The 27,543-nt window shown below is 35.4% G+C and overlaps 1 protein-coding gene across 1 annotated transcript; it reads left to right on the top strand.

Moving 5' to 3' along the window:
• Window positions 1-1,301: 1,301 nt before the first annotated feature.
• Window positions 1,302-27,543, top strand: GTF2B (general transcription factor IIB). The gene is made up of 7 exons (XM_019751767.2): window positions 1,302-1,438; window positions 5,400-5,506; window positions 20,657-20,790; window positions 23,399-23,545; window positions 23,678-23,807; window positions 24,835-25,116; window positions 27,032-27,543. Exons 1-7 carry the CDS (start codon window positions 1,422-1,424, stop codon window positions 27,163-27,165), a joined length of 951 nt encoding a protein of 316 aa, XP_019607326.1. The 5' UTR covers window positions 1,302-1,421; the 3' UTR covers window positions 27,166-27,543.

Here is a 27,543-nt window from a genome sequence, read left to right as displayed (position 1 = left end):
TTTCCCCAGTATTAAAGGAGAATATCCCCCTCCACACACACACACACACACACACACACACACACACACACAATAGCGCAGTCAAGTTTTTAAACTACAGATTGGAGAACTGAAAAAAAAAAAAAAAAAGGCTCTCTAATCTCCATCTAGATTTCAGTTCCTAAACTCCTGTCTCTTACACCCTTTTCTTTCTAAGGAAGCAAGTCTTTCCCACCTTTCAAGAAAACAATCAGTGCTCAGTGTGATTTGCTACCTTAGTGGACGAATCAGTGAAATTACCCAGGAAAACTGTCAAAGGAACCCTGAGATAATCTCCCTCAACTTGACTCAGTGAAAACACAAAGACAACCCTGGTTTGGTGTTGGGGGGAAAGCACACATTCCCGCGGGCTAACTACTCTCCCCCCACACGGAAATCAGTTACTCCAGTTGGGCTGCAATTCTTACTTGCCTAAAGGGGTAATTCCACTGGAATTTGGTATTTTAAGTCCCATACCCAAATGAACAAAGCAGCCACTATATTCCAAGTCCACATCCCCATAGAAACCGGGAGCACCCTCTTTCTTCCTATCTCCACAGGGTTAAGGGTGGCTTGTTTTCAGCAAAGTGGTGATAGTGTTATTATTACTGTTACTTTTCTGACGTTAATTTAATTAATTAGGGATATCTAAACGTTTTGGTAAATTCTCTATATTTCAGCTATCAGCCAAATTTGCAAAGGCCATGGGAAAAAAAACAATCGGTAGGGCTCCACATCTCCCTGCCTCACGGGTGTACTGTGCTCTCTCATGGTTTTGTTTCATCTTTTGCCAATTCTAAAAGGGTAAGCAAGGCAGATACTATTCCTCTTTGCGCCAATAGCGAAGGGAGAAGGGATATGCCTAAGACACAGCTTGCCATTTGATGACATAGCCTAAATTGATACCTGTTCTGGCTAACCCAAGTTAATTTCTCTTTTAATTCCAAATTCCCTAGTGGAATTACCCCTGTAGCAAGTAAGAATTGCAAGCCCAACTGGAGTAACCGACTTCCGGGTGGGGGGAGGGTAGTTAGCCCTCCGGAATGTGGGCTTTTCCCCCCAACATCAAGCCAGGGCTGTCTTTGTGTTTTAACTGAGTCAAGTTGAGGGTATCTCAGTGGTAGCCCGTCTGCAGGGTTCCTCTGAAAGTTTTCCTGGGTAGTTTCGCTGATTTCGCCCAGCAACGTAGCAAGTTACAGAAGCCACATAGCAAAAGAAAAGGCAAAGCACGTGGCATACCCGATCTCACTTTTCTTGGCCCCTCTCCGGATCCGTAGCCACGCCCCATACGACTGCGTGGGAGACTCGCTTATAAAGCTCGGCTCGGCGCGTCTGGTCGCCACAGTCTCTTCCTGTTCTCTCTCTGTGTGTTGATTTTTGCTGGGACCGCAGTGGCCGTGAAGATGGCGTCTACCAGCCGGTTAGTATGTCCCGCCGAGCCCGGCTAGGTGAGGGGCGGGCGGAGAGTGCCAGGCGGCCGCCGGGGCTGCCGCGTCCGGCAGAACGTCCCGGAGATACAGGGTGAGGCGGCAGGACTGGTTGGCCGACCTGGACAAAGGCACTTCCAGACGGCAAGGCTGTCACGGGTGTCGCAGGGGGTACAGAGCCGTCGGCGTCTTTGGTCGCGTTCTCATCCTGCGTCTTTGGTCGCGTTCTCACCCTGACATTGGCATCACCCTGTGGGGACCCCCGTGTCCCCAGCCCCTGGCCTCGCGTCTTTTGCGGATATTTCAACCGTTTTTGTTTTTGTTACTTTTTCTACGCTTGTTTTTCCATTTACGGCTCAATCAGCCTGAGGGTCCGTGATTCCTCCTTCCCAAAGAGCGGGAAAGGGTTAGTTCCAGGCCCCTATCAACCTGACAGCTAGAAAGTTGGGGACGTCAGTATTGGTAAGCCTGATGGAAATTGATTATTATCCCAGAGGCCCTCTGAAGTGGAGGTTGCGGCGTTTCCGAAGATTTGATAAATTATCTTCTGAGCGATTTCTTTACAGATGTCTTCATTTCCCCGAAGAAAATCTTGCCTGCAGAAAATTATTTACATATGCTGGGAAGTCAGTCTTTAACAAATTTTTACAATGCAGTGGACTCATCTACAGGAAATGTATGCAGTGCCCTTAGAGACAGCCTGTAATCCTGTGACCTGAAAAATGCTTGCAGACCCTAGTTATATCTCTTACTAACACTATGAGGTAGATAGTATTTTTGTATGAGTGTAAACTGAGTCATGCCAATGTTGCCTATCCCAAGATTAGTGTGAGTGTAGAGTCTCTTATCTATTTCCTGTTATCATACCGATGGGTCTCTAGTTAACTCATAATGTATTAAAAGTATCAAATTAAGTTCTGTAGCTTTTGAAGGGCAATTCTGTCACAATTTTTTGAACTTGTTATGATCTGGAATTGAGTTCCCCATGAAAGCCATTATCACAAATAGTGAGTTGAAGATGTATGTGCAGGCTCTTTCTGGTAACTGCCAGGACTCACTATTTTATGTTACTGTATTTTTTTAAGGGGGTGGGGAGGCAGCTTTAGCTAATGGCCTGTTTGGAAATAACTCTTAAAGTCAATGACACTCTTGTTTATTTATTTTGATTCTATGATTGAACGCTCAGTCATTCTATCTGGGCGTGACTCTGTCAGGTAAGGCTTCCTTGTAAGTTAAATGGAAAACCTCAGCTTCCCAAAGACACCTAAATAGTAATTAACAAGTCTTTCATAGCAGTAGGTCTGAAAAGTGAATGTGCTCACATTTGGACACAGCTTTTACATGTGATAGAACAGGAAATTGTATTTGAAAGAAATGGTGCAATAGTTTAGTAAATTCACTTGATAAAATTCTTTACCCAAAAAGTACTTTGCTTTGCCTTTATTTTTTCATTTGTTAGCACAATGTTTGAAAATAAACTTTTTCTAGACATACCCAGCTCTTAAATATGTGTATCATTGCAGTTGTCCAGCTCTTGAATTTTTCTACCAGTGACAACAAATGTAAATGTTAGTGTTTCTACCGTTAGCTATTTTTTTCCTGAGGAAGATGTACAGTTACTAGGCTATGAAGTTGCCTATTGTTTTCACAGAGAAGAGCACAAATGCAAATTCTGAATTCAAATTTAAGCTCCACTACTTACTAATTCTATGACTTGAGGCAAATCATTCTGTGAGCATAATCTTTAAAATAGAGATAATGTGCCTGCCTGTCTTGGGAGTTTGGTGTTGGGATTAATAATACATGTATAACACTAGACAGTAGGCACCCAGTAAGGTACAGCTATACAGTGAGGCTGGGATTATCTAGCTCTTTAGGTAGTCTCATTTTTTTAAATGTTAGAGGTGGTTGTTTACTCTCTTCCGCAGTATTTCTCGTCCTTACTTCCCCCACCACCCCATTCTGTGGTTCCTCTTTTGTATTACTTTTGTGGATAATTTGATTAAAAGTTAGCATAGTTTCATTTTATTTTGGGTAGGTAACACATACACACATGGTATCAAAACAAAACGAAAAGTGAAAACCAGTCTGCCTCTTTCCCTAGCTTGGAGCCTTCTAATTCTCCCCCAAAGCAGAGATTAAAACCAGTTTCTTGGTGTTTTCCCAGTGAATCTATGCTTGAGCAAACATATGCATATAGTTTTAATCTCTCTTCCCCTTCCAAAAATGTAGTTTAATGTAAACACTGTTTGCTGCCTTTTTACTTTTTTAATGAAGTTAGCACACATTTTAAGTGCACAGCTCAATCACAAAGTGAGAAAGTACACAGAGCTACTACCCAGGTCAATAAATCAAATACCACTAGCACCCTGGAAGCCACCTTTGTGTCCTCAGTAATTACCCTTCCCAAAGATAACCACATCCTGACTTCTAACACCATAGATTCGTTTTGCTCACTTTATATAGATGGCATATGTATTCCTCTGTCCAGGTTTTTATCAGCATTTTGAGATTCACCCATGTTATTGCATATAACTGTCATTGATACTTTTCCAGTTATGTTTAAAATCCTTACTTATTTTCACTTAGCGTGTCTTTGAGATGTTTCCATATAATTTATATACCTACACACACTACATGATATTCTATGAAACTTTTAAGAGTGTAGAATACATCAATCCTTTTCTTTGTATGCTGTGTGCCACATGGCTGCCCAGTTTATGCATTTGTAATTACTGTTACTCTGCTAACATTCACTTTATTTCAACAATTTTTCATAATTTTTACTTTAACATTTCATAATAATTTATTAAAGTATTTTCCTAATAGGAATTTATGAAATAAGCCTGAATCTAAAGCGAACCATTTTTTCAATGAAAAAATTGAAGACATGTTCTGGTTACCTCAAATATATACATTTTGGGAAGATGGATTATTTTATCAGTTTCCCAGTGGGAATCACCTGTGTTGAGAGTTAATATTCTGAATTGTACTGGCTAGCATGAGAAACTTTATCCCAAGCCACAAATACCAATTGACCTGCTGTGAGAATGATTGATGTGTCTTTTAGATGTATATTTGTGGTTGCCATAACATAATCTTTTACTGTATTACTTCAAGTGAACTTTAAAGACAACTTATTTTCAGTGATACCAAACATTTCTGATTGTGAGATTATAGCCACAGAAATAATTACTAAATCTATGTTAAATATCTTTGTTGCTTTTTTAAATTGATTCTGTCAGGTCATTTAAGGCTGATGTGTCTTCCCCAAACTGCTTTATTTTCAGAATAAAAATTGAGCAAATTATTAATATCACAAATGGATTAAAAAGTAGCTTTTAAAAGCATTCGTTGAATGCTAACCAACTCATTTCTGCACTAAATGAAATCAGGCCTTAAGCAGAGCCACATCTGCCACTCTCATTTATCTACCTGTTAGTTTCAGTGTACTATTCTAAATCGATTACCTAAGATGACTGGTAAGTAGAAAGACACAGACTTGAAATTTATTCTCTGACCAGAGAAATAAGTGGCAAGGGCACAAACCGGATGGTTATATGTAAATGTCACAAGTTATTAGGGTAGCTAGTCATTTCTATACTAATCAAGACTTTTTAAAATCTCAGTAGCTTACATGTTGGGAAAAAAACAAACCTTGTTTCATTTAAAGTTTTAAAGCTTTTCCTGTCTGCAAACCAGTAACTTCTTATAAAAAATAATTCCAATGAAATTTACCTGTTAATGACTAACTAGAATTTAATCTAACTGGTACGTATACTTTGAAAATTTAGTATAAATGTATTATAAACATATACTTGAGAAAAGTGTTCAGAATCCTCTCCTTCCCCCAAAGAAAGACTACTTTGTTACGTGTTGGTTGGGAGAATATAAAAAAATAGTTTTTGTTTTTGTGAGTTTTTTTTTGTTTTGTTTTGTTTTTTTGCCATTTAGTTTGGATGCTCTTCCAAGAGTCACATGTCCAAACCATCCAGATGCGATTTTAGTGGAGGACTACAGAGCTGGTGATATGATCTGTCCAGAATGTGGCCTGGTTGTAGGTAAGCAATTATGATTTTAACTAAAATCACTACTTGAGGTACTTCAGTTTTGAGTATTTTCCAAACTGTCTTTTAATAAATACATTTTCACTTTTTTCCCTTACAGGTAATTCATCTTTATTGTAAAACAAGCAAAAAGAATTAGAAAAAATATAAGTAAAAGTAGAATCATACAGAGATTCCATATTTTCTTGTCAATTCAGTTGCATGTATTTCATAATATGGGATAGGAGGGAACATCATAGCAAGACAGCCAGTCCAAAAGAAAAAGGCCCTCAGTCCTTAGTCTTCTGAGTCCGTAGTCTTAAATATCTGATGGGGGATGGCGGGATGACACCCATCCATGTAAAATAATAGATGTAATCTAACATTTGTGGCTTTTATATATTCAAACATGATTTATTTTAGAGTAATAAAGGCATATCTGAATCTAATCTCATCCAAGGCCTTTTAAAATTATTTTGAGAATTTCTATAAAAGTTTACTTGAGCCAATCTGATAACATATGCCAAGGAGCAAGATCTCAAGTGCTCCCAAGAATAATAGTTTTGCAGCTTCTTTTATGCATTTGAATGTAATAAAAGGGGGAATGTAACGTGGAGGTGGGAGGAAGCAAGGTGGGTATTGGATTTAGGATAGTTAAGATTATGTGCTGTCTTGAGAGTGGTTACTGCTTTTTCCAGAAGTGTGTTAACGTAGATGCACAGAAATAATGGACAGGGCTAGCTTAAGACAAAAATAAACTTATTACTAAAAAGTTACCTTCCTGGGGCATGACTACCCACCATGCCCTGTCCATTTAGGAATTTATGATCAGATCACCCTGTGAGGTTACTTTCTAGAGAACACCTTTTTTTCATCCACAGTTCCCCCTTTTGGTCACAAATCAATCCAGAGTCATCCAAGGCATTTTAGTCAACAAAAATTTGTTGTGATTTTAATTTGCTCATGTGGAATGATTGTATGAATTTCTAGTGTAAAATGGTCACTGCCCAAAATACTACTTAAAATTTCACTTTTATTTCTACTTGAACAGTAGTGTAGACATGCAGCAGAACTTTAGAATAGAGATGGTCAGTTCAAAAATTATTCTATTGCGGGGTTGTAGCTTCTCCTGAGAAAAGGACTAATGCTTAGCAGTTTGAAATATGTAGGAATGAAAATGCTAGTGGGGTTTGGGGAAGTACTATAACAAACATTAGTGTTGATGTACTGTGGAAGTATCTTACTTGGACAACATCTGTAATAGTCACCCAATAGGCTACTTGCCTCAGACCTCCAGTGGGAGTTTTAAAGCATACAGAGTTGCCAATAAGAATTGAAATCCATTTGCAATTGTATTCTACTCAATAAGAAATATTAACAGCTAGTACACTTACTGTATGCTAGGTACTCTTCTAAATGATTTACATATTCAGTCAGTTTATCCTTAGAGAAATCTGTGAGATGAGTGTTAATATTTTCATTTTAGATAGGAGGAAACTGAAGCTTAGGTAGTCTGGCAGTTTAGCTCCTGTCTGCATAGGAGACAAATTTCTATCCTACATTGCCTTTCATAATAAAATGAGTTCAATTTGAGATTGGCAAACTACAACACACCACCTGTTTTTATATGGCCTGTGTGCTAAGAATGGCTTTTAAATGGTTGAAAAAAATCAACATAATATTTTAGGACACATGAAAATATCAAATTCAAATTTTAGTATCCATAAATAAAGTTTTATTGGAGCACAGCCACAATCATTTGTTTACAAATTGTCTGTGGCTGCTTTCACAATACATCAGCAGAATTTAGTAGTTGTAACAGAAACCATATGTGTTGCTCTCATTACTTTATTGTGCTAGTCAGTGCACTACAAATTCCAGTGATGCAGTTAAAACTCCACAGTATTTTGAGTGCCAAGTATATCTGCATACTGCAACATTTTATTTATTTGTTTTGTTACCATTGCATACCCATCATGTCAAAACAAAACAAAAATGAACTTTGAATATGATGCTTTTAAAGCACAGTGGAGTATGGGTTATTTTGTTATTCAATTAGATGGCAAAGCATTGTGTTTATTATGCAATGATACTCTTGCTGTGGTTAAAAGAATACAATAAACATTGAGATCTCACAGACTAAGCACTTATCACAATATTCTCAAGTCAGGAAAACAATGATTAGAAAATTTAGAAAAAATAAAGTGGGATATCTCACAACAGCAATATTTTTTCACAAAAATAAAAGAATGAAAATAAGGTGGCAGCTAAAGTAAGTTTCTGAGTGGCTCATTTGTAGGCCAAGCAGGGAAAGCCATTTACCAATGATGCGTTAATTAATTTGTGTTTGATTGCAGCAGCTGAAGAAATGTGTCCAGAGAAAATAAACTGGTTTAAGACTATTAGCCTCACAGCAAGAACAGCTGCTTAAAAAGAGTTGAGGACATTGGGAACAACATCAATACTCAATTAAAAATCAAGGCAAATTATTTCAAGTATTTTTCCTAGACTTCAGATAACTAGACAGATGTTACTGATAGGCTGAGTTGTTGTTTATTCAAGTAATTGATGCAGAGTTTGAAGTGACTCTGCATGGAACAACTACAGGAGAAAATATTTTCAAAGAAATTGCAAAAGTACTGATTCAGTACAACCTGAAGTGGAACCTGCTAAGATGTGTTATAACTGATGATAAAAATATGTGTGGAGCAGAAGACTAAGTTGGATAAATTTACAAAGTGAAAATATAATATGTTTAAAACCTGTACTTATTCATTGTATTTTTCATCAGCAGATACATTGTGGAAAAAGTTTGAATCAGTCATGTTTTTAATCCAGTCGTTTTAGTAGTGAACTACAGTCGATCTCCTGGACTTAACCATAATCAGGTCTATGAATTTTTGTCAGAAATAGAAGCTGAATACCCTCACTTGTCCTACCACACAGTTAATTTAGCAGTGGCAAATTTTTCTTGAAGTGTTTTTTGAGCTCAGGGCCAAGGTTGAAATTTATCTGAACCAGTACTGCCTTCAGCCACTATTATCAAACACTGAATGGCTTTGGTAATTAGCTTTTGCTGCAGACTTGCTAATATTTCTTAATGAATTCAACCTAGAATTGCAATGCAAAACAGTGCCTATGTGTTACACACTGTAATAAACTCAATTTGTCAACAATTAACATTTGAATCACAAGTGATGTCAAATTGCTTTGTATAGTATTTTATATACTTTCATTGATGTCTGAAGTTAAAACAAGAACTAAGATCTTCATTCCCAAGCAGATCTGCAGCAGATGTGTTTCCAAATTCAAATTAAAACTATATTTTCATCAGTGTTTTTCAGACCTGGATGCAAGTGGAAAGGAAATTTTCATATTTAAAAAACTTTTAAGTTTGCAATGAAGGAGCTTCCACCAAACCTTCAATTGGAAGTGATTAATCTACAATGTGGTGACACATTAAAAGACAAGTATCAGAAGAATGTAGTAAAATTCTATAAATGCCTTCCAAGCAATGAATTTGCTCAATTAGAATCATGCTTATGGATTAATATCAGTATTTGACAGTATTTATCTATGTAAAAGACATTTTAAAAATGACATACATAAAGTCTTGTTAACACAGCATTGATAGATGAGCATTTAAAAATCAGTGTTGATAGGGAACACTAACTTTGAATTCCAGTTAAGTGAAATCTTATCCCCCAGAAAGAGAATTCCATTCTTCTCAGTAGTAGATATATATTACAACAGATTACATTCAATTATTATTATGTTTCTAATTTCATCAATAACAGTGGATTTGTTTGTTTTATGTAAGTATGTAACGTCCTCAGTTTGACCTCTTGACTCACAAAGCTTAAAATATTTACTTCATGGCCCTTTACAGAAGATGTTTGCTAACCCCTAAATTAAGTGAGAGCATTCTAATTCTTCCAAAGTATTAAGATCAAACTGATTTGTAAGAGTGAAACAGAGACAGAAGATTGAATATATTTTCATCTTCTTGGCTCTCCTAATCTCTGCAGCCATTTAAAAATAAATAGTGTAATAATATTCCATGTTTCCAGCCCTTCCATCAGCTACACTTCCACTACAACCAGCAAAACAGTTGGGTAAGATTAACCAACTGGAGAAGGAAGATAGAATTCACAAGACTTACATGCTTTTTTGAGCTTGGAATCCTTAATTTTTACTTGCATTTTTCTGCTATGTCAAAGCAAAGGAAGTTGGTTTTCTTTTAGTTTTGCTTTGTTTACTTATTAGTCCTGAACACCAGCATTGGAACTACTGTATTTTATTTTAACTAAAGCTGCTAGTCTTAATTATAAGGCCTAAATATTTAAAAATATAATCTGATTGAACTTCATATAGATATTCTATATATACACGTATATATGTTTCTCTTTATGATACTGGTTTTTCTGACAAAATATAACAAACACTTATTTTAAAATATGTAATAGCTTCATTCACAGGTATTTGCAGTTAAATGTGTAATTTGATGTCATGTAGGTGAAGAATCTATTTCATGACCAAACAAGGGTAGGTGGGCAATAGTCTGTTGACAAAGTTGTATTTTGCTGACAATACCGTCAAACAGATTATGGTGAAAATAGCCTAATTGAACATGATACTCCATGAGTCTAAATTTTAAAAATACATATACACACAAACATATCATTGTCATTGTATTGAACAAATTTAGGTTGTATTATTGAATTGGATTTGTATTTTTCTGCTAGTTTAAAGTCATATGTATTGCTAGCCAATTCAAGCCTTTATCTCTTACGCTATGGAGACAGGGATGAAATTAAGCTAGGCAAATATTCTGCAGTCTACTAAGGGCATACAATTTGTGCCTTTTTTGTTATTTGAGATATTGATGTTCATAGAAATTTAAATCCAGACATATAACATCATGTGTTTCTTTATAAATTATCTTGGTGTACATGGTTTTTGACTGTAGTTGCCATAAAATTTTTACATTGTCTGAAACTTTTTAGATTATACCATATTTATTGAATAATCACCAGACAACTTTAGAAACTGAAACTCTTATAGAATTATTTTTGGACAACTCTGTACTTAATTAATATTTAATTTGTGCTTGAAACTTAGGATAGCTTGATGTCACTAATTCCTCTTAATTTCCAGCTCAAGACTAGATGCCACTCACTTCTCATTTTCAGAGCCATATATTACCCCTCAACTGAGTCAGCAGCTAGGAGAGCCTATTACTGTCATCTTTTGTAATGAAATAATTGATAATATAAAAATGATCTTACGTGATACAGATTACGTTTTCTTCAGTCTTGAATAACACTTTCTCACTGTCCTTCAGACCTGCATCCATAGGCTTCTTGAGGCTTCACTCAGTCCTGAAACCGGTGCCACATGTTTTTAGGATTTTCTTAAAGCAGCATCATACTTTCAGGAAACGATTTCTGTTTCAGTTACATGACAAACTACTTCAAAATTTAGTGGCTTATACCGACCACTTTATTTTGCTGATGATTTTATGGGTCACTCATTTGGGAAGGACTCGTCTGGGCCATTGTTTCCACATGGCACTGACTGGACCTGGAGGATCCACTGCCATGATGGCTTCTTCACCTGCATTTCTTGTGCCTCTGTGCTCCTTGGCTTCCCCACGTGGCTCTGTCATCCTCCAGGGCTTCTCCACAGTTGTCTCAGTGTAGTCATATTTTCTACTTGTGTTCGGTTTTCAAAGGTAATATTCCCAAGAGCGAGGAATTTTGAGAGTGGAAGCTGGACTTGGGTAGTTAAGGGCTATGCCTGACACAGGATCACTTCTGTGTTCTATGAGTCATAGCCCAGCTGCGCTGGAAGGGTTGGGGAAATAGGCTCCACCTCTATGTGACAGTGGCAAGGTCATGCTGCAGAACATGTGGATGGGAGGTATTGCTGCCATCTTTGGAAAAGACCACATTTAAGGCCTTTTGTTTCCTTTCTTTCCCAATATTTAAATAGTTGTGTAGTATTTAGTCTGTCCTATAACTTAGGTTGTTTACAATTTTTGTGGCTATTTTTAATACTATTTAACATGTAATAGTTATCTGACTTTTTTATTTGAATTGTAAGATTTTTATTTTTAACATATGAAGTGTTATGATTTGTGATTGGTTGTCTCACCTTAGCAGTGACCTTTAATATGTTGGTAGTGATCTCTAAAATAGGGCCAATTTTTAGAGCAAAGCTTTGTCATTTCTACCATGAAACTATTGCCTCTAACAACAGGAACTGTTTTGTTCCCCCCGCCCCCCCATCCTTTGTGTGAGTGTGTCACGTTAAACGAGCGCTAGGTGGCAGTATAATCATATTTAGGTCATCAATTTGTGTATAAATTTTACCTTGTGCATTGTTTATATATTGATTTATAGTCAGCAAAGTATTAGGTTAGTAAGCTGCTGTAATAGCTATTAAAATATGAAATTGATTATGACTTTTATAATTAGAATTTTATAATGACGGGTTTTTTGGAACTAGTGATATCATTTCTAATTAAAGCCACTTTGTGTATCATTTAAAACTGAATTGTTTCATTGTTCTTAAAAGCAATATAAGAAAAATACTGGAAAATAGTTTAGGTATATTTGAAAGAGAAGATGAGTCAATTTGACTCCAAAAGACGCATTAGAGCTGACTGTCCGGCTAGGTGTTATTTTAGGGGAAACACGGTATGCAATACAACATTAAAACCAGAACGGCTTAAGGTAGCAATCTTAACAGTGTAGGGAAAAACTGCAACATACCAAAAGCAGCCAGGAAGCCACCACTGGAGAGGATCTGATATTCTAGCCTGACCTAGGCTCTTAGAATGTTTTTGTTTTCTGTTTCTTACTGTAAATGAATAAAGGAGTTTTGAAAAGGGGAATATGAAAAGGAATTTTTACAGAATTTCAATTCTTTCTGCCATCTTCCTTGGAAACTGATCTTTAAAAGTTCAAAAATCAGAATGTGTTATTATTTAAGATGGACAAACCCTAAGCATCAAATACTTAATTAAAAAAAAATAAAGATGCTTTGGAAAACTGTTTAAGCCAACACACTATAGTTATTAAATCTAATGCTAAAAATGAAATACATCATTAGCTTCACATCTTCCTCATTTAACCCATTCTAGCATTCCTTCTCATATTTCAAAGAATCCCGATTTTTAGTCTAGAATTACCTACACATTCTTGTAAAAATGTACAAGTCAGCAGTGTAATTACCATTTGGAAAATAGTTTGTAAAGGAAAACACAAGTTCCATCCCTGAATAACTGAATACATCTTGCTTTTCCTCAAATACAGGCAAGTCTGCAGCAGCAGCAGCAGCATCCAAGCTAAGGAGCTGTTGCTCTGATGTATCCTAACCTTGGTCACAATAAATTTAGTCATTCTCGTACTAATACTTTCCTGTGGCACGTCTTTCCCTTCTTACAGAGGGGGAGACTTTCCCTGTTAACCGGTACTAATTCTTAACCATCATCTTTCAGTGTAAACTCAACAGTGATTTCCCCAGGAAGTCACACTCCCTTTGGTGAGAACACTCCCTTTGTGTTCTCACCAAAGTTGGAAGATCAGTAATAGAGTTTTTATTAGCTACGTTATATTAATTTAACCTCCTTCTTTCCACATGCCAAAGAGTTGCTCCAGAGGTTGCGTACAGCATCTCATCTTTCTTTCCCTCTTTCTGACCAGCAGTGCTTAACACAACATGTAGTAGAAAGACAAAGGCTTTTTAAGTCCTACAATCTGAATTTATGTGGCTGTCACTTAACTAGATGTGGAATACTGAGCTAATACCTAAGCACTGCAAGTCTGTTTCCCTTTCTGTAAAATGGGTTCTTATGTAATATAAGACTGGGTCTTATATTAATTTTTGCTCCAAAAGAAGCATTAGAGCTGATTGTCCGGCTAGGTCTTATTTTTGGGGAAACAGGGTAATACCTTTTGTTGGATTTACAGTTTATACAGCTTGCATGGTGAGGAGTTTAAATGTCTGTTTAATTTGTCTTTTTCTTTTAGGTTATATTGCACTATTTCTTTTAGATTATAAGGCAAAGTACCACGAGTCTAGTGGACATTCTCTTTCATCTCCTCTCTTTCTACCCTATTATTCCTCATCGCTGAGACTGCTGGTTGTTTTCCAGTACCTATTCTGCCACTCTTTCTTTAGTAATAGAATCCTGGAGTTTTAACTGAGCTAGACTGTACTTTCCAGCTTCCCTTATAACTAGGTGTGGTCATGTAGGTTGTTCAGTAGAAAAGATGTGTTCGCCTCTAGACTCTGCCCTAAGGGATGTGTCCTCAGTTTTTCCTTCCCCCTGGCAAGAATGCAGACACAATGGAGGGAATTACCAACAGCCATCTTATGCTACAAAATGCAAGTCATGATGAAGATGGCTTAATCATAAAGGTAGGAGGACCCTGGGTCACACTAGTTAAGGACTTTATTTACTGTGGACTGTTAATGTGAGGAAGTTCTATCTTGTTTGAGTCACGGTTTTTTGTGGGTTTTTTTTTTTTTTTTTTTTTTTTTTTCGCTTTGATTACAAACCTACCTGTATCCTTTGCAGTATATTTCTGGAACCATACTATGAGTTTATTTTGTTTGGTTCGTCAGTTATCTACCAGAAACTGAGTACTCAGAGATTGAGAGTACTGCAGTCGGGATTGGAAGCATCACTGCCATCACTGGACACTTGGATTGACAGTTTTTTATTATGGCATCAGTAAGCATGAGAATCAACATGAGACTTATGAATACCAACTACAATGAAGAGGAATAGTGATCTATGGACTTAACAGAAAATTCTGCCCCTAACAGTTGACTAGAAGAAAGTTACAGAAAATAACTGATTTTTGTGATCAGTGAAATAAAGCTTCCAATCTTAAGTTTCTGTTAAATGAGGTCAGAAAGAAATAAGATAATACAGGGGACAAACACAGCACAAAGTGTTTTAGATAACAATTAGCTGACTTCACACTCTAGAAAACTGAATCAGTAAAGCAGAGAGCAAACCTGAGAATAGCCAGAGTGAATGGGAAAGTGGTAAAAACCGTTTTGGTTTTACTTGAAGATCCAAGTGAATAGGATAGAATATTAAAGCCACAATAGAAGAAAATTTTGCATTTTGTAGCAGAAGACCCTCAGGATTGCAAATCAAGAATCCTACACACTGCGGGGAATATATCCTTTAACGTTTAAAATTTTTTATTAAAAACTTTCAAGGAACTGACCAGTAAAAATTTTACTTTGAGAGGACCTAAAATGATTGATGGATTACTTGTCTGTGATAAGTGCCAAAATACAGTGAAGTTAATATTAACTCTGATTGCTCAGTTTGTTATGTGGTACAAAAAGAAAATCACAGAACAATCTTTTAAAAGATTTATATATAAATCCCCCCAAATACAGTGCTGAATTCTGTTTGCTTATTGTCACGTGGATCAGCACTGATGACTATTCACTGATATTTCTGGTGCTTCTCCTTTGGGCTACATGGTACAATTGTACTTCCCCACTTCCTTTGAAGTTGAGCATCATCCCTTACTGACTTTGGCCTATGGCATGTGAGTGGAAAGGTTACTGTTAGAATTCATGAGGTTAGTGCGTAATTCACCAAATTTCTTTCCCCCAGCATGGTGACTGCCATGTTTCAAGTAGTGGGGATTCCATCATCTTGAATAAGGATGGCATAAGAAAGCCATGCTGTCCCTTTGGAGACATGTAGTACAGATAAGAAAGAAATCTTTTTAACCCATTGAACTTCAGAAATTATTACCCCACCATAATTTATACTAACATGTAAGTACTAGAAATACAATCACAAACAACTATCGTTGCTTTTTATAATGTAAGTAAACAGTATGTAAGAAACCCTATGATCTGCTAAGATGATACACATTTAATAAACTCAACATTTATTCCTAATATAAGATACTCTGAATTAAAGTTAAAATGAAGTTTAATAGAAGACTATTTCAGTTCACTTCTTACTTTTATGCATAATGTTGAAATATTGGAGATACTCATTTTAAATCAAAGGCATTGTTTTGCAAGTTTTGACAAGTGCTTTAGATATTAAATAGAAATGAGAGTTAAGCTTGGAAAGGGAACAAGCTCTTTGCCACTGGTGGGGTTCTATATCTAGAATAGCATATCAAATTTTAAAAATTAATAGTCCATTAAAAGTGGCTGAATCTAAGCATATAAAATATTATAACAATTACTGGTTAGAAAATGAGATTAACAAAAAAAATTTAGATCTAGTCTTAAATGTGAAATACATATAATCTGAAAGAAGACCTTAAGAGCATATTCTCTTCTCCAAGAAGATAGATAAAAATTGTTCTGTCATTCTGAAAATAATATATAGATTTGGTGCAGTTTAATTCAAAATCATCAGTATTTTGGTGGGAGTGATTTTAATTTTTAATTTATTGAGTTACAGTTGCATACAATGCAATGCACAGATCTCAGATCTACCATTTGGATTTTGAATTGCATATACTGGGTAACTAACACACACGGTGTGTAGACCATTTTCCTCACCTCAGCAGTTTCTTATGCCTCCTGCTGGTCAATAACCTCTACGCCACCCCACCCAATAGCAATGACTGTACTTATTTCTATCCTCAGATTATTTGGCCCTTTTTTTTGAACTTCCTATAAATGGAATCATAGAGTATGTTGTTTTTGTGACTATTTTTGGCTTAAAATAGTGTTTTTGAAATGTATCAGCTTATTTGCTGAGAGGTAATCCATTCTATACATTTCCCTATTGATGGACATTTGGATTGTTTCCAGTGTTTAGGTAATATGAATAATGCTGCTATGAACATTTTTTTATGAGACTTGTAAGTAAGTACTTGAGTGATGCCAAAGTAGATGAACCGTTTTAAACTGGTGTGAATGATTTTTGACAATTTAGTCTCAATTTGTTCTTGAAAAATAGAGATGAAACTTTCTCTTTAGAGTATGATAAAATGTCTTGATTAATACTCTTTGGGCCTACCACCCCAATATATCGATTGGGAACTGTACATGTATGTAATACATTAATGTACATATTGGGTGTGTTTGCTTTTCTGGATGGTTAACTTGATCAAAATGTTAGCGATCACAGAAGTAGTGCTGTTATATATATATATATATATATATATATATATATATATATATATTATTATAGTAGTGTTATTATTTTAGCTATTATAAGTCTTCATGTATAGACTTTCTGTCAGGTGTTAATTTTACAAAAATCGGTGTGTGGTTAAGAAAGGTACTGGTACAAGTTGAATATCTCTTGGTGGACAGATTCAGACTCTGACACAGAGAGGGACTTTCCATCCAGAAGATCAGACCTCCACTGTCATTTCTGTTGAACATGGAAGGGGATGGGTATTGGACCACAAAGAAAAATGGTTTTCTCCCTTTCACAAAAGGTAGGGCAAACAGTACTACTCAGAGCTGGAGGAAAACACCAGAAAAAGAAACATGAGAATACTATAACCCAAATACAGGATTGCAAGACTAGTGATGAATTTATACTGCAGGCAGGTAGAACGCATACTACCCAGAGTGAGACCTAGGAAGAAGAAGAAATCTTAGGTCACCGTCTCCCTCCTGGGCACTAACTTTGGTCCCCAGCATCACACATCTCCATTTATTCACTGAGAGCAGCAGTCCTCCCGCTCATGCTCCCCCTTTCTAGTGATTGACCACAAATTCAGTAAAGACTTTCTCTGTCAAGCTGCAGCCAGTTAACTAGATCTTAAAGCAGTTATTTTTGCAGTTATCGGTCAGTCAGTACACGCACATTATAGAACATTTGAAGATGACATCAGCGTCGTGGTGAAGTGAGAACGCCTTTGAATCTCCCCTTAAATCTCTGTTTCTCTGTTTCTAGAACATTAAAGGATATGTGAGTTTGTGGGTGTTTCGTGTACATGTGCTGATTCAGGGCAGGCTTCTTCCTTATCAAGGGCTGATTGTACCCAAGCATTATGGCTTGCCTTGTATACTTACCCCTTGGAAAGATTCTGTATTGCACTTTCCTTCCAGAGCAACTTTTAAAATGCTTCCTCACATAGGTTTTTTTCAAGTGAAAATCCTATATGTATTCTGACTTTTTTCCCTGAGTGGTCCGCCCTGTTTCTTGTTACTCATACACTTAATCTAATGGTCTAGTTGTAGTTTCATGATGTGTTATTTCAGCTATTTTGGAAATTTTATTTTTTATAAGTGCTGTTTTTAGCAGTAAAATATAATAAGACGGAATGGCTCTTAGCACAAACCAGAGATTGTTAATGAGTCATGGAGATGATTCCCACACATGTGGAAAAATTACATCATTACTCAGTTCTGAGTTTTCTATTTATAATATCCTAGGCAAGATTTTTTTCCCTCCAAGCCATCTTGTCTTTTTTAAGGCAGTATAAAGCAAGCAGTAAAAGAAACTCATAGGAAGTTAGGTTGAGGCCAAAAGGAAAATGCTATGAAATGAGGCATCTTGGCTAACACTTTATCTGTAGATTGCTAGAGACTTAAAAGATGTGAGCATACCTACCTGCCTTTTCATTTGCACTGTTCTCTCAGTATATTCATTGTTAATTAAAATATTACAAGTTAATGATCACATTTGATTTTTTTAACTTACAATTTAGCAGGTAACTCCAGATTTGAAGACCGCAGTTTTTTTGTTTTGTACATGTTTGTTTTTATTTTGCTGACTATGAAAAAGTTAGATTCAGTTTTTTCCCTTTGAAAACATAAGTGGCATCACTTTAATTAGTGGATGCTATTAAAAGGGCTAAACTTTATCTAAAAATTTTGTTTTGGTGTTTATGATATAAATTTAAAGAAAAGGGCTATATGGAACAGGCACAATATGATCAAATTTTAATTTTAGGAAAAAAATACATGAGTGAAAAAAGCAGGAAAAAAGATTTAAAAAGGAAAAAAAAAAGGCAGAAAGGATATATACCAAAATATTTACAGTGGTGGTCTCTGGGTGTTGGGAATACAGGTTATTTTGTTTTGCTTATATGTCTTGTTTCATATAAGCATTTTGTTTTGCTTATATGTCTTTCCCACTTGTTTGTTTTTTAGCAAACAACAATTTTAGCAAATATTAGCAACAAATGTTAGCAACAAATTTAGCAAATATTCTTTTATAAAAAGGGAGAAAAATCAGTCTCTTTAGAGTGGTCTCTTTGAGACATGGGCCTTGTTTAGCGTTATAGTAAGGCTTCAGTGCACAGTTACAGATTTTATTTCAAGTAAATTTTTAAAATCTTAATTTATATAATTAGAATTGCTTGCCAAGTTTAGTGATGTTATTATGAGAAGAGAGCAGAGAAATCCATCGACAGCCCCTCCATTTAACCTTTTTCTCCTTATTTTGGGCCCCCGCCTCAATCTCTGATCTGCCGAAATTGCCTTATAACTCATTTCCCTGCTTCTGCCTTCCTTGGCCATTCTTGTTGCATGCAGATGTGGCAGATGGGGACCCCATCTCTAATCTCAGTTCCCTTGTGACACGGACATGTGATAGTCCAAGTGATACTTGGTTTATTCCCAAGTGATTGAATGTTCAAAGAAAAATGACTTTTTCCAAAATCATCAGGAATTAATCATTCTGTTGTGCATTTACCTGCGATCTTATTTGTAACACTAAGATTATTACATTGTTTATAAGCATTTAATTGATGTAAAAAACAGTTTAGAAGATTTAGCACAGTCTACATTGAGTGCCTGCCTTTAGTTGTTTCCCTACCTCTTTTGCTGTCCTGCCGACTATATACTTGCAGCAGAGGACTCTGATACTCTTACAGTCTAATATGGAGATTAATTAGTTTTACAACTGGTGCCTCTCCTTATTCCCCACCCCCCCCACACACACACACCCCAAAAGGGGGGAAATGTCAGAATATCTGCCATTTTATTTTCATTTTTATGGCAGTAAATAGCTAATATCAAGTACTAATTTGAATTACTTTTTAAACACTTGACATGGACTAATACCTGTATTAGCTAACTTTAATCTTTACCATTTTTAAAATGTTATTGGGAAAATTTAAAGCTGACGAAGTGAAGGCACAGAAGTGAGGTAATTTGTCCATGGCTAAGCAGCAAATGGTGAGTGCACACTTGTAAGCATTTTATTAATTGACTATCAGTACCAGGACTTGTTTTAATTGCTGAGGTAACTGATTTCTGCCATTCCTTTTCCTTACTGTTGTGTATAGACAAAGATGAAAATGATCTGGTTCCTGCTTCCGCAATATCGCACTTCAGTGGAGAAGCTCATGTTTTACAAATTCAGTATAGAATAGACTGAAATCTGATGCACATTTCAGTTCTAGCTGTGTAATGTTAAGCAAATTAATGTTATTTCTAAAGTGGCAGTAAAAGAATATTGGGGAACTTATGACTTAACTTTAAGAGAGAACATTTATAAAGGGCACATGACTAGCTTATGTAAGTCTTCAATCTCAATTCTTGTCTGCTAGGCATGGAGCATTCCCACCAAAGCACTGATCAGCCAGATCTATTTATGTCTGGTTTCTTGGCATGACATTTAGCCACTGTCTCTTTGCCTGTAAAGAAAAATTTGCCTACCTGCCTTTCTTCTGATTGATTCTAGGCTTAAAGTTTAAAATATTTTTTCATCAAATAGTACAAAAACGTAAACATAGGCTTAGTTCTTTGCAAAGCATTTTCCATGAAAACTTAGTATTTTTTTAGTGTTAAACAATATGCGTTAATACCACAGTGAATAGTGTTTTTTTTCTTGCCTGTTGCATATTCTGTGCAAACTTTAGTTCAGAACCATTATATTGTTAATAATTTATCTTTGCATCACATATGAATAGATTAATTTTGCTATTTGTCCTTGTTTTGACTGATAACTTTTTCTTCCAGGAGATAGAATATTACTAATCATAGCACAATGTTTATAGGGTTATTATTAATCTGGCACAAAAATTAAAGGAATGCTTTAGGACAAATGTCTGAGACATGATACTTAAGCTGAAGCCTATATGTCTGTGTTGAGATGTCCTGGGAATAAAAGGGTTGAGTTGGGCATTAAACAGTGTTAAGTAAACCCTGTCTTGACACGACTGTTTAGATTTGTGCTTATATTCTTAGGTGACCGGGTTATTGATGTAGGATCTGAATGGAGAACTTTCAGCAATGATAAAGCAACGAAAGATCCATCTCGAGTTGGAGATTCTCAGAATCCTCTTCTGAGTGATGGAGATTTGTCGACCATGATTGGCAAGGTAATAACAAGTGAGAACTGACGAAAGACCTGGGAATTTGGGAGCTTTGCAAAATTATCAGTCACTGCCCCAGTGAGGAATCTTGACCTGAGAGTAAGACTTGCCAGTCATGCCATTGTGATGATGGCTGTTGCTTTATGCATCACTTCCATCTTAAAGGGGAGACCAAATAAGAAGTAGAGTCTTTATGTCTCAGGCCCTTGTTTTCATGAAGCATATATTTTGCACAAAAATTTAGTTGACTGTAGTGTGGTTGTTATGAGTTCATATTGGTATGTTCCTAGAACATTAGTAATGTCTTCTCTTTTCCCTCCAGACCACCTAAGATAAAGGGGAGCTCAGGCAGTATAGCCTAGTTTCTAATATTGGGGAACTTATGACTTACCTAAGCTTCACATTTCTCATCAGTAAAGTGAGAATAGTACTTCGTAGAGATACTGCGGGTTACATGGGAATGTATGTAAAGTATTTATAACACAACATGTAGTGTGTAGTATGTGTTCAATTAATGGTAGCTACTCCTGTTACTAAGCCAGTAGCCCAGTCTTCCTGGCAACCTGGCTTTTTTTTTTTGCTCTTGTACCTGAATTGGAAGTAGTAGTGGCAATATTCCAAAGGACCAATCAAGGAAATGTATGTTATTTTAGTAATTTATACTACTGCATAATCTGTTTTTAATCAAGTATCATGAAAAAGCGGGCCGTTTATGTTTTCATACTCAGTATAAATTACATATCAAATTTGGAAAACATGTCGACAAGGTTAAAAAGTTTACAGTATTCAGAAATATCTTAAGGTGATTTCTGCATATGCTTTAGCCTTACAGGCTGGAAAACAAAATTAAGATGTTAAGATTGCAACTAATTGACAGTGAAACATATTTTTAATGTTTCATTTTTTCAGTAGGAAATAACATGACTCAAAAACAAAAATGTAAAAAGAACACAGTAAATTTTCCTCATCAACGACCCAAACTCTCAGTTCCCACTGTAACCCCCTTTCCTTGTCAAAAACAAGTAACCACTGTTATTAGTTTCTCCTGTATCTTTTGAAAGTGGTTTATGCCAATATGGCAAAAAAATAAAAATAAAAAAGAATTTTTTCAATGCTACATTTATCATATACAGTTGACCATTGAACAATGTAGGAGTTAGGGGTGCCGACCCCTTGAGCAGTTAACAATCGTGTGTAACTTTTGACTCCCCCAAAACTTACCTAATAGCCTTCCTTATGTTGACTGAAAGCCTTCCTGATAACATAATCAGTTAACACATACATTTTATGTTATATGTATTATATACTATATTCTCAAAGTAAGTTAGAAGAAAAATCATATACATTTACAGTACTGACGTATTGAAAAAAATCCACATATATGTGGACCTGCACATTTCAAACCCATGTTGTTCCACGGGTCAGCTGTACTAAATTTCTGTGCGTATTGGGGAATATTTTGGATTTTCTGTCCTGGTCTAGTCAGATGCTCTACCACACTGTTTTAATATCTGGTAGTATTAGTTCTTCATTGCTCTTATGTTTCACCATTTTCTTCACTAGTCTTTTCCATTTAAAGGATCACTTTGTTTTGTTTATTTTTGTTTTTAAAACAACTTGGTGATTATTTTTATTGAGATTTTAGTTAGAGGTATTTGCAAATTGACTTAGAGAAAACCGACGTCTTCATAATAAATTTTCCTATTCAAAAACATAGTATACCTTTCCATTTCCTTAGGTCGTATGTGTCCTTCAAGGGATGTTTTAAAGTTTTTTTCATGAAGGTCTTGTAAGAACATGTTTCTTAAGTTGATTCCTAGATTTTTTTTATCTTTTTTGTTGCTGTTATAATTGGAATGTTTTTCTTTCATTGTCTTCTAACTGGTTGATTACACATAATAAGTCTATTGATTTCTGTTGGTTAATTTTGATCTTGCCACTCTTAATGAATTCTCTTATTATTTATAGCAGTTTTTCAGTGATTTTCTTGAGTATTCTAGATAGACAAAGATACTAGTATCTGCAAACTGTTATCACTTCCATCCCAGATTTGTACTTAAAATTTTTTATGCCTAATTTTAATATAATTATACTAATATAACTTATATAATTACATTATATTGGCTAGTTTTACTAATACAGTGTTAAAAATGTTGGTGGTAGGAGGTGCCTTTGTTTTCTGACTTTAATGTACTGATGCAGATGTTCTCCAGCAATCATGCTGGCCTTGCTGCGACTGGGAGAGTGATTTTCTAATAAGAAGTACCCATTTGTAATGTTTTATGAGATTTTATCAAAAAATGGATTTTGAGTTTTGTTAACTTGTCTTTTTTTAGCAACTTTGGAGATGATCATTTGTGTTTTCTCCTTAGATCTATTAATAAGATAGTTTATATTATTAGATTCCCACATAAAATTCTTACATTTAAAGTATTTGATAGAAAACATCGTTAAACCCATTTTAACCTGGTACCTTTTCTGTTGAGCAGTGAAGATGCACAGGGTAGATTTCTTGGGCATGTGGAGTCAGATTGTATAAGTTATGTTTCCTTAGAAATTGTTCATTCAGGCTTCAAGTTTTTTTTGTATAAAGTTATAAGACTTTGTTTTATAGGGTACGGGAGCTGCAAGTTTTGATGAATTTGGCAATTCTAAGTACCAAAATCGGAGAACAATGAGTAATTCTGATCGGGCAATGATGAATGCATTCAAGGAAATTACTACCATGGCAGACAGAATCAACCTCCCTAGAAATATAGTTGTAAGTTCCTGTCTATCTCCTTTAAGCCATTCTGGCATTGACTTAGCATAATTTAATGAACACATGAAATTTTGATATCGTAACTAATTAAATGGCCTAGAGTTAATTAAAGTTAGTTTCTCTGCTTTGAAGGATCGAACAAATAATTTATTCAAGCAAGTGTATGAACAGAAGAGCCTGAAGGGAAGAGCTAATGATGCCATAGCTTCTGCTTGTCTCTATATTGCCTGTAGACAAGAAGGCGTTCCTAGGACGTTTAAAGGTAAGTTTTTAGTTGCACAGATAACATTTTTATCTATGTCATAATAAAGTAACAGACCAAAGTCAAGCAGCTTTGACTCTAAGTAGCTATGTCATGTCTTCATGGTTACATACAGTAATCCACTTTAGTATTATTTCCAAATGCTTACTTATTTTGTTCCTTGACAAAAATTTGTTCTGTGATCATATCGACCGTGTTCTTTTCAGGCTGTTTTTCCACATAAAGGCATTTTAGTCCATGTAAGCCCTGCATTCTTTACTAGTACGATCTTCTGACTAATGGTATTTTGTGGGGCTTTGAGGCCTGGCATTATAAGCCAGAGTAGGCCTTTGTAGTAAGTCTGTACACTTGATGAATGGGAAACAGTTTCCGCTCCTAGCACAGGTTTGTACAAGTGAGGGAGTCAAGCCTTCGAAAGTCATTAGGGAAATTTTTTCTCTTGAGTTTCACAGTTTGCACTTTCACACTTAAGTTGGAGGCTTTGGGAGAACTAGTATTTTTCATCCAGTTTATTACAAGTAAAACTAAGGCTTTAGTTAAATTGATTCTGAAAATGTTTGGTAGTTGAATTTTTAAACAGGGTTATTTACATACTTGATCTCATTTTGCTATGGCCTATAGTCACAGGGATTGCATGTACATATGACATTGTGTAGCTTGAGAAGCAGTTTTTAGGTTAAATATTTTCATCTCCTTGATATATTCCTAATAGTAAATTAATATATAAATATCAAAGAAGTTTTTGATTGGTTGAAGAAACTTACTTGAATAAACTGAAACTTCAGAAAAAGTTAATATTTTGAAATACTAAGACCTACATTTAACCTTTGAAAAAAACTTCTTTAAAATATGATAAACATTTAAAAGAAATTTTAAATTAGCTCTGGGAAGTACCAGAGAGGATTAGGGATTCAGCTATACAGCATGATTGAATTTTTTGCAGTGAGAATGTATTACTTTTATAATCAGAAATGATAGATTTTAAAATGAACTGTATGACTTACATGGATTTATTTTTTCCTTTTAGAAATATGTGCCGTATCACGAATTTCTAAGAAAGAAATTGGTCGATGTTTTAAACTTATTTTGAAAGCTTTAGAAACCAGTGTGGATTTGATTACAACTGGGGACTTCATGTCCAGATTCTGTTCGAACCTTTGTCTTCCTAAACAAGTGCAGATGGCAGCTACACATATAGCCCGTAAAGCGGTGGAATTGGACTTGGTTCCTGGAAGGAGCCCGATATCTGTGGCGGCTGCAGCTATTTACATGGCCTCACAGGCGTCAGCCGAGAAGAGGACCCAAAAAGGTAGGATTCTTCATTAGGAAGAGTGATTAAAGTGTGATGGATGCAGTGTGTAACTATTTCCATTTTAAGTATGAAGCAGGTAAATATTCAGAACCCACATGTAAGAGGTAGTTCCTTAGCATCAAAACTTAAGAAAATACAGTATTTTCCTTTTAAGTGCCTCCTAAATAAAAATGTTTGGAGGTATAATCCTGTGTACAGGCTTACCTTTTTTTCTATTTGAATTATTTTAGTTTGTACATTTTTCATTTTTAGAAGTTTTTAATTCACCCCCCCCCCAATATATATTCCCAGTTATTTTGAATAGTTCCCCCCACCCCCAAATTTTTTAAATCTTAAGAGGAGGGAGCCATGCTTTGTTTCTCATTGCCTGGCAATGTGCTGGTCATCAAGCATTAATGTTCTATGAAGCCTGTTCTCTTTCTCCGTTTGTACAGTATTCAGTTTCTTAATGAAAATACTAGCATAAGTAGTTCAACCTTCGGAACCCATTTTTGAATTTAATGTTGTAGGGGAACTTTCAAACTGAAGTATTAAGTGAATTTCTTTACAAGCATGAATTATTTCTGTGATCCTTAAAAAGATCTGTGAAGAAAAAAGAGCGAAATATGGTAGTGAAATTACTTGCTGCAGTAACTTTGTAATACCTTTTTTAGACCAGCCTGTCACCTCAGCTTAGGCCATGATAAATTATATAGAAGAATGGTTAGAAAGAAGAATCCAACCATTAGTTGTTTAAATGTGCCATTATTTATTCCGTTTGGCTTCCACTCATATTTCTTAAAGAAATTTTGGATCTTCTGGTAGAATTTTGAAGCTGAAGCTAGGCACAGATGGTCCTTGATTTCTTGTTGTAAAGTTTATTCTGATCAACACAAAAATGCTTATCTTGACAGTTTTTGCTGCTTATGTTTTAAATGAAGGGTTTTGTTGACATTTAAGGCCCTTTCCTTCCCTGCGCAGTAGCCAGTTGCTAGTCACATAGCTGGCATTCATCAGTATCTGTGTCTAGAATAACCTAATACAACATGATAAGGAAATTGAGAATTATTAATTGCGCACTGAGGGAAGTTATCTACACTGAAAATCTGTAAAACTTCACTTACTATGAAAAGGCACTAAAATGAGTTTGTATTAAAGTGTGCGTTTTAAAAATCCATATTAATTATTTATAATTAACCAAATAACTGTCAGGTGGTAGTCCTTTGGGACTTCTTTTAATAAAAAGAAGGGGGGAAAGTGACAATTTCTTTGAAGGGTTACATTGGATCCACTCCTAGACATCTATAATAGACTGTGGAAATCCTCATGTGAGCTCAATATATATGTGCTCAAGGATGTCTTTGTAATAGTGAAAAACATGTACATTATGCTATAATATATAGCTTTTTGATTTCAGATGTTTTGGGTAACAAAAAAGTTGTAGAACAGTATTTGTAGTATGATCCCATTCTGGTTTTAGCCTCTTAACAGAAGTTAGCTATGGAGAGAGGTTGCAGGGAAACTTAAACACAGAAATAATAAAGTGAATTTCTTGACAATGTTTTCATGGATTACTTGTATGATCCTCAAAAAGTTTCTTGTGAAGAAAAAGAAGTTCAAATACGTTGACCAATACAATGGTTATCACTCACGGTGCTATGCCCTGAGTATTGTTCAAATGGTTACATATAGTAAAACTTTTACTACGACAACCGTTGGAGGTAGTAAGTACTACTACTATTGCTGTTGTTACTAACTTTAGCCCTGCTTTCTACTTTTTAGTATTTAACTCTGTTATCAGTTTTTAAAAATCAGTATTTTTGGTTTTGTTTTTCACTTGGACATTTTATATAACCATGTTTCACAAAATGAGATTCTGGTAATAGAAGGTAGGATGGAAGTTATACTTAATATTTTGGTTTTTGTCTTTTAGAAATTGGAGATATTGCTGGTGTTGCTGATGTTACAATCAGACAGTCCTACAGACTAATCTATCCTCGGGCCCCAGATCTCTTTCCTACAGACTTCAAATTTGACACCCCTGTGGACAAACTACCACAGTTATAAATTGAGGCAGTTCAAGTCCAACTCTTACGATCCCTGAACTTTGCCTGCTGTACATAGCCTATACAAAGTGCTGAGTTGAGCCTTTAATAAGGAAAAACTAATGTGGTACGCATTCCAGGGCTAAATGTTAATTGCTTGGCATTATGTATGTATATACTAGTGAAACATATTTAATGATTTAAATTTCTTATTGAATTTGCTTTCTTTTGTAGCAGTCTAGGAAACTATTTTGGAAGATATTTGAAATTGTGTAATTCTTGAATAAAACGTTTTTCAAAACAAAAGTTTTTGTTATAATTACATGTTATATGTACTTTATAATTTATAATATATAATTACAAATAATGCATATTGCAGCTAATAAAGCTGATAGAGGTC

Source organism: Rhinolophus sinicus, linkage group LG06, assembly GCF_036562045.2.
Source record: "Rhinolophus sinicus isolate RSC01 linkage group LG06, ASM3656204v1, whole genome shotgun sequence".
Lineage (NCBI taxonomy): Eukaryota > Metazoa > Chordata > Mammalia > Chiroptera > Rhinolophidae > Rhinolophus > Rhinolophus sinicus.
Note: the sequence above shows the minus strand (reverse complement) of the source record. Positions and strands in the feature narration are given on the sequence as shown.

Bases quoted from the DNA above. Each gene is read 5' to 3' on its own strand.
- GTF2B (XM_019751767.2), top strand. The intron at 20,791-23,398 runs GTAATAACAAGT...TTTGTTTTATAG, and splicing joins TGTCGACCATGATTGGCAAG to GGTACGGGAGCTGCAAGTTT. The intron at 23,546-23,677 runs GTAAGTTCCTGT...TCTGCTTTGAAG, and splicing joins ACCTCCCTAGAAATATAGTT to GATCGAACAAATAATTTATT.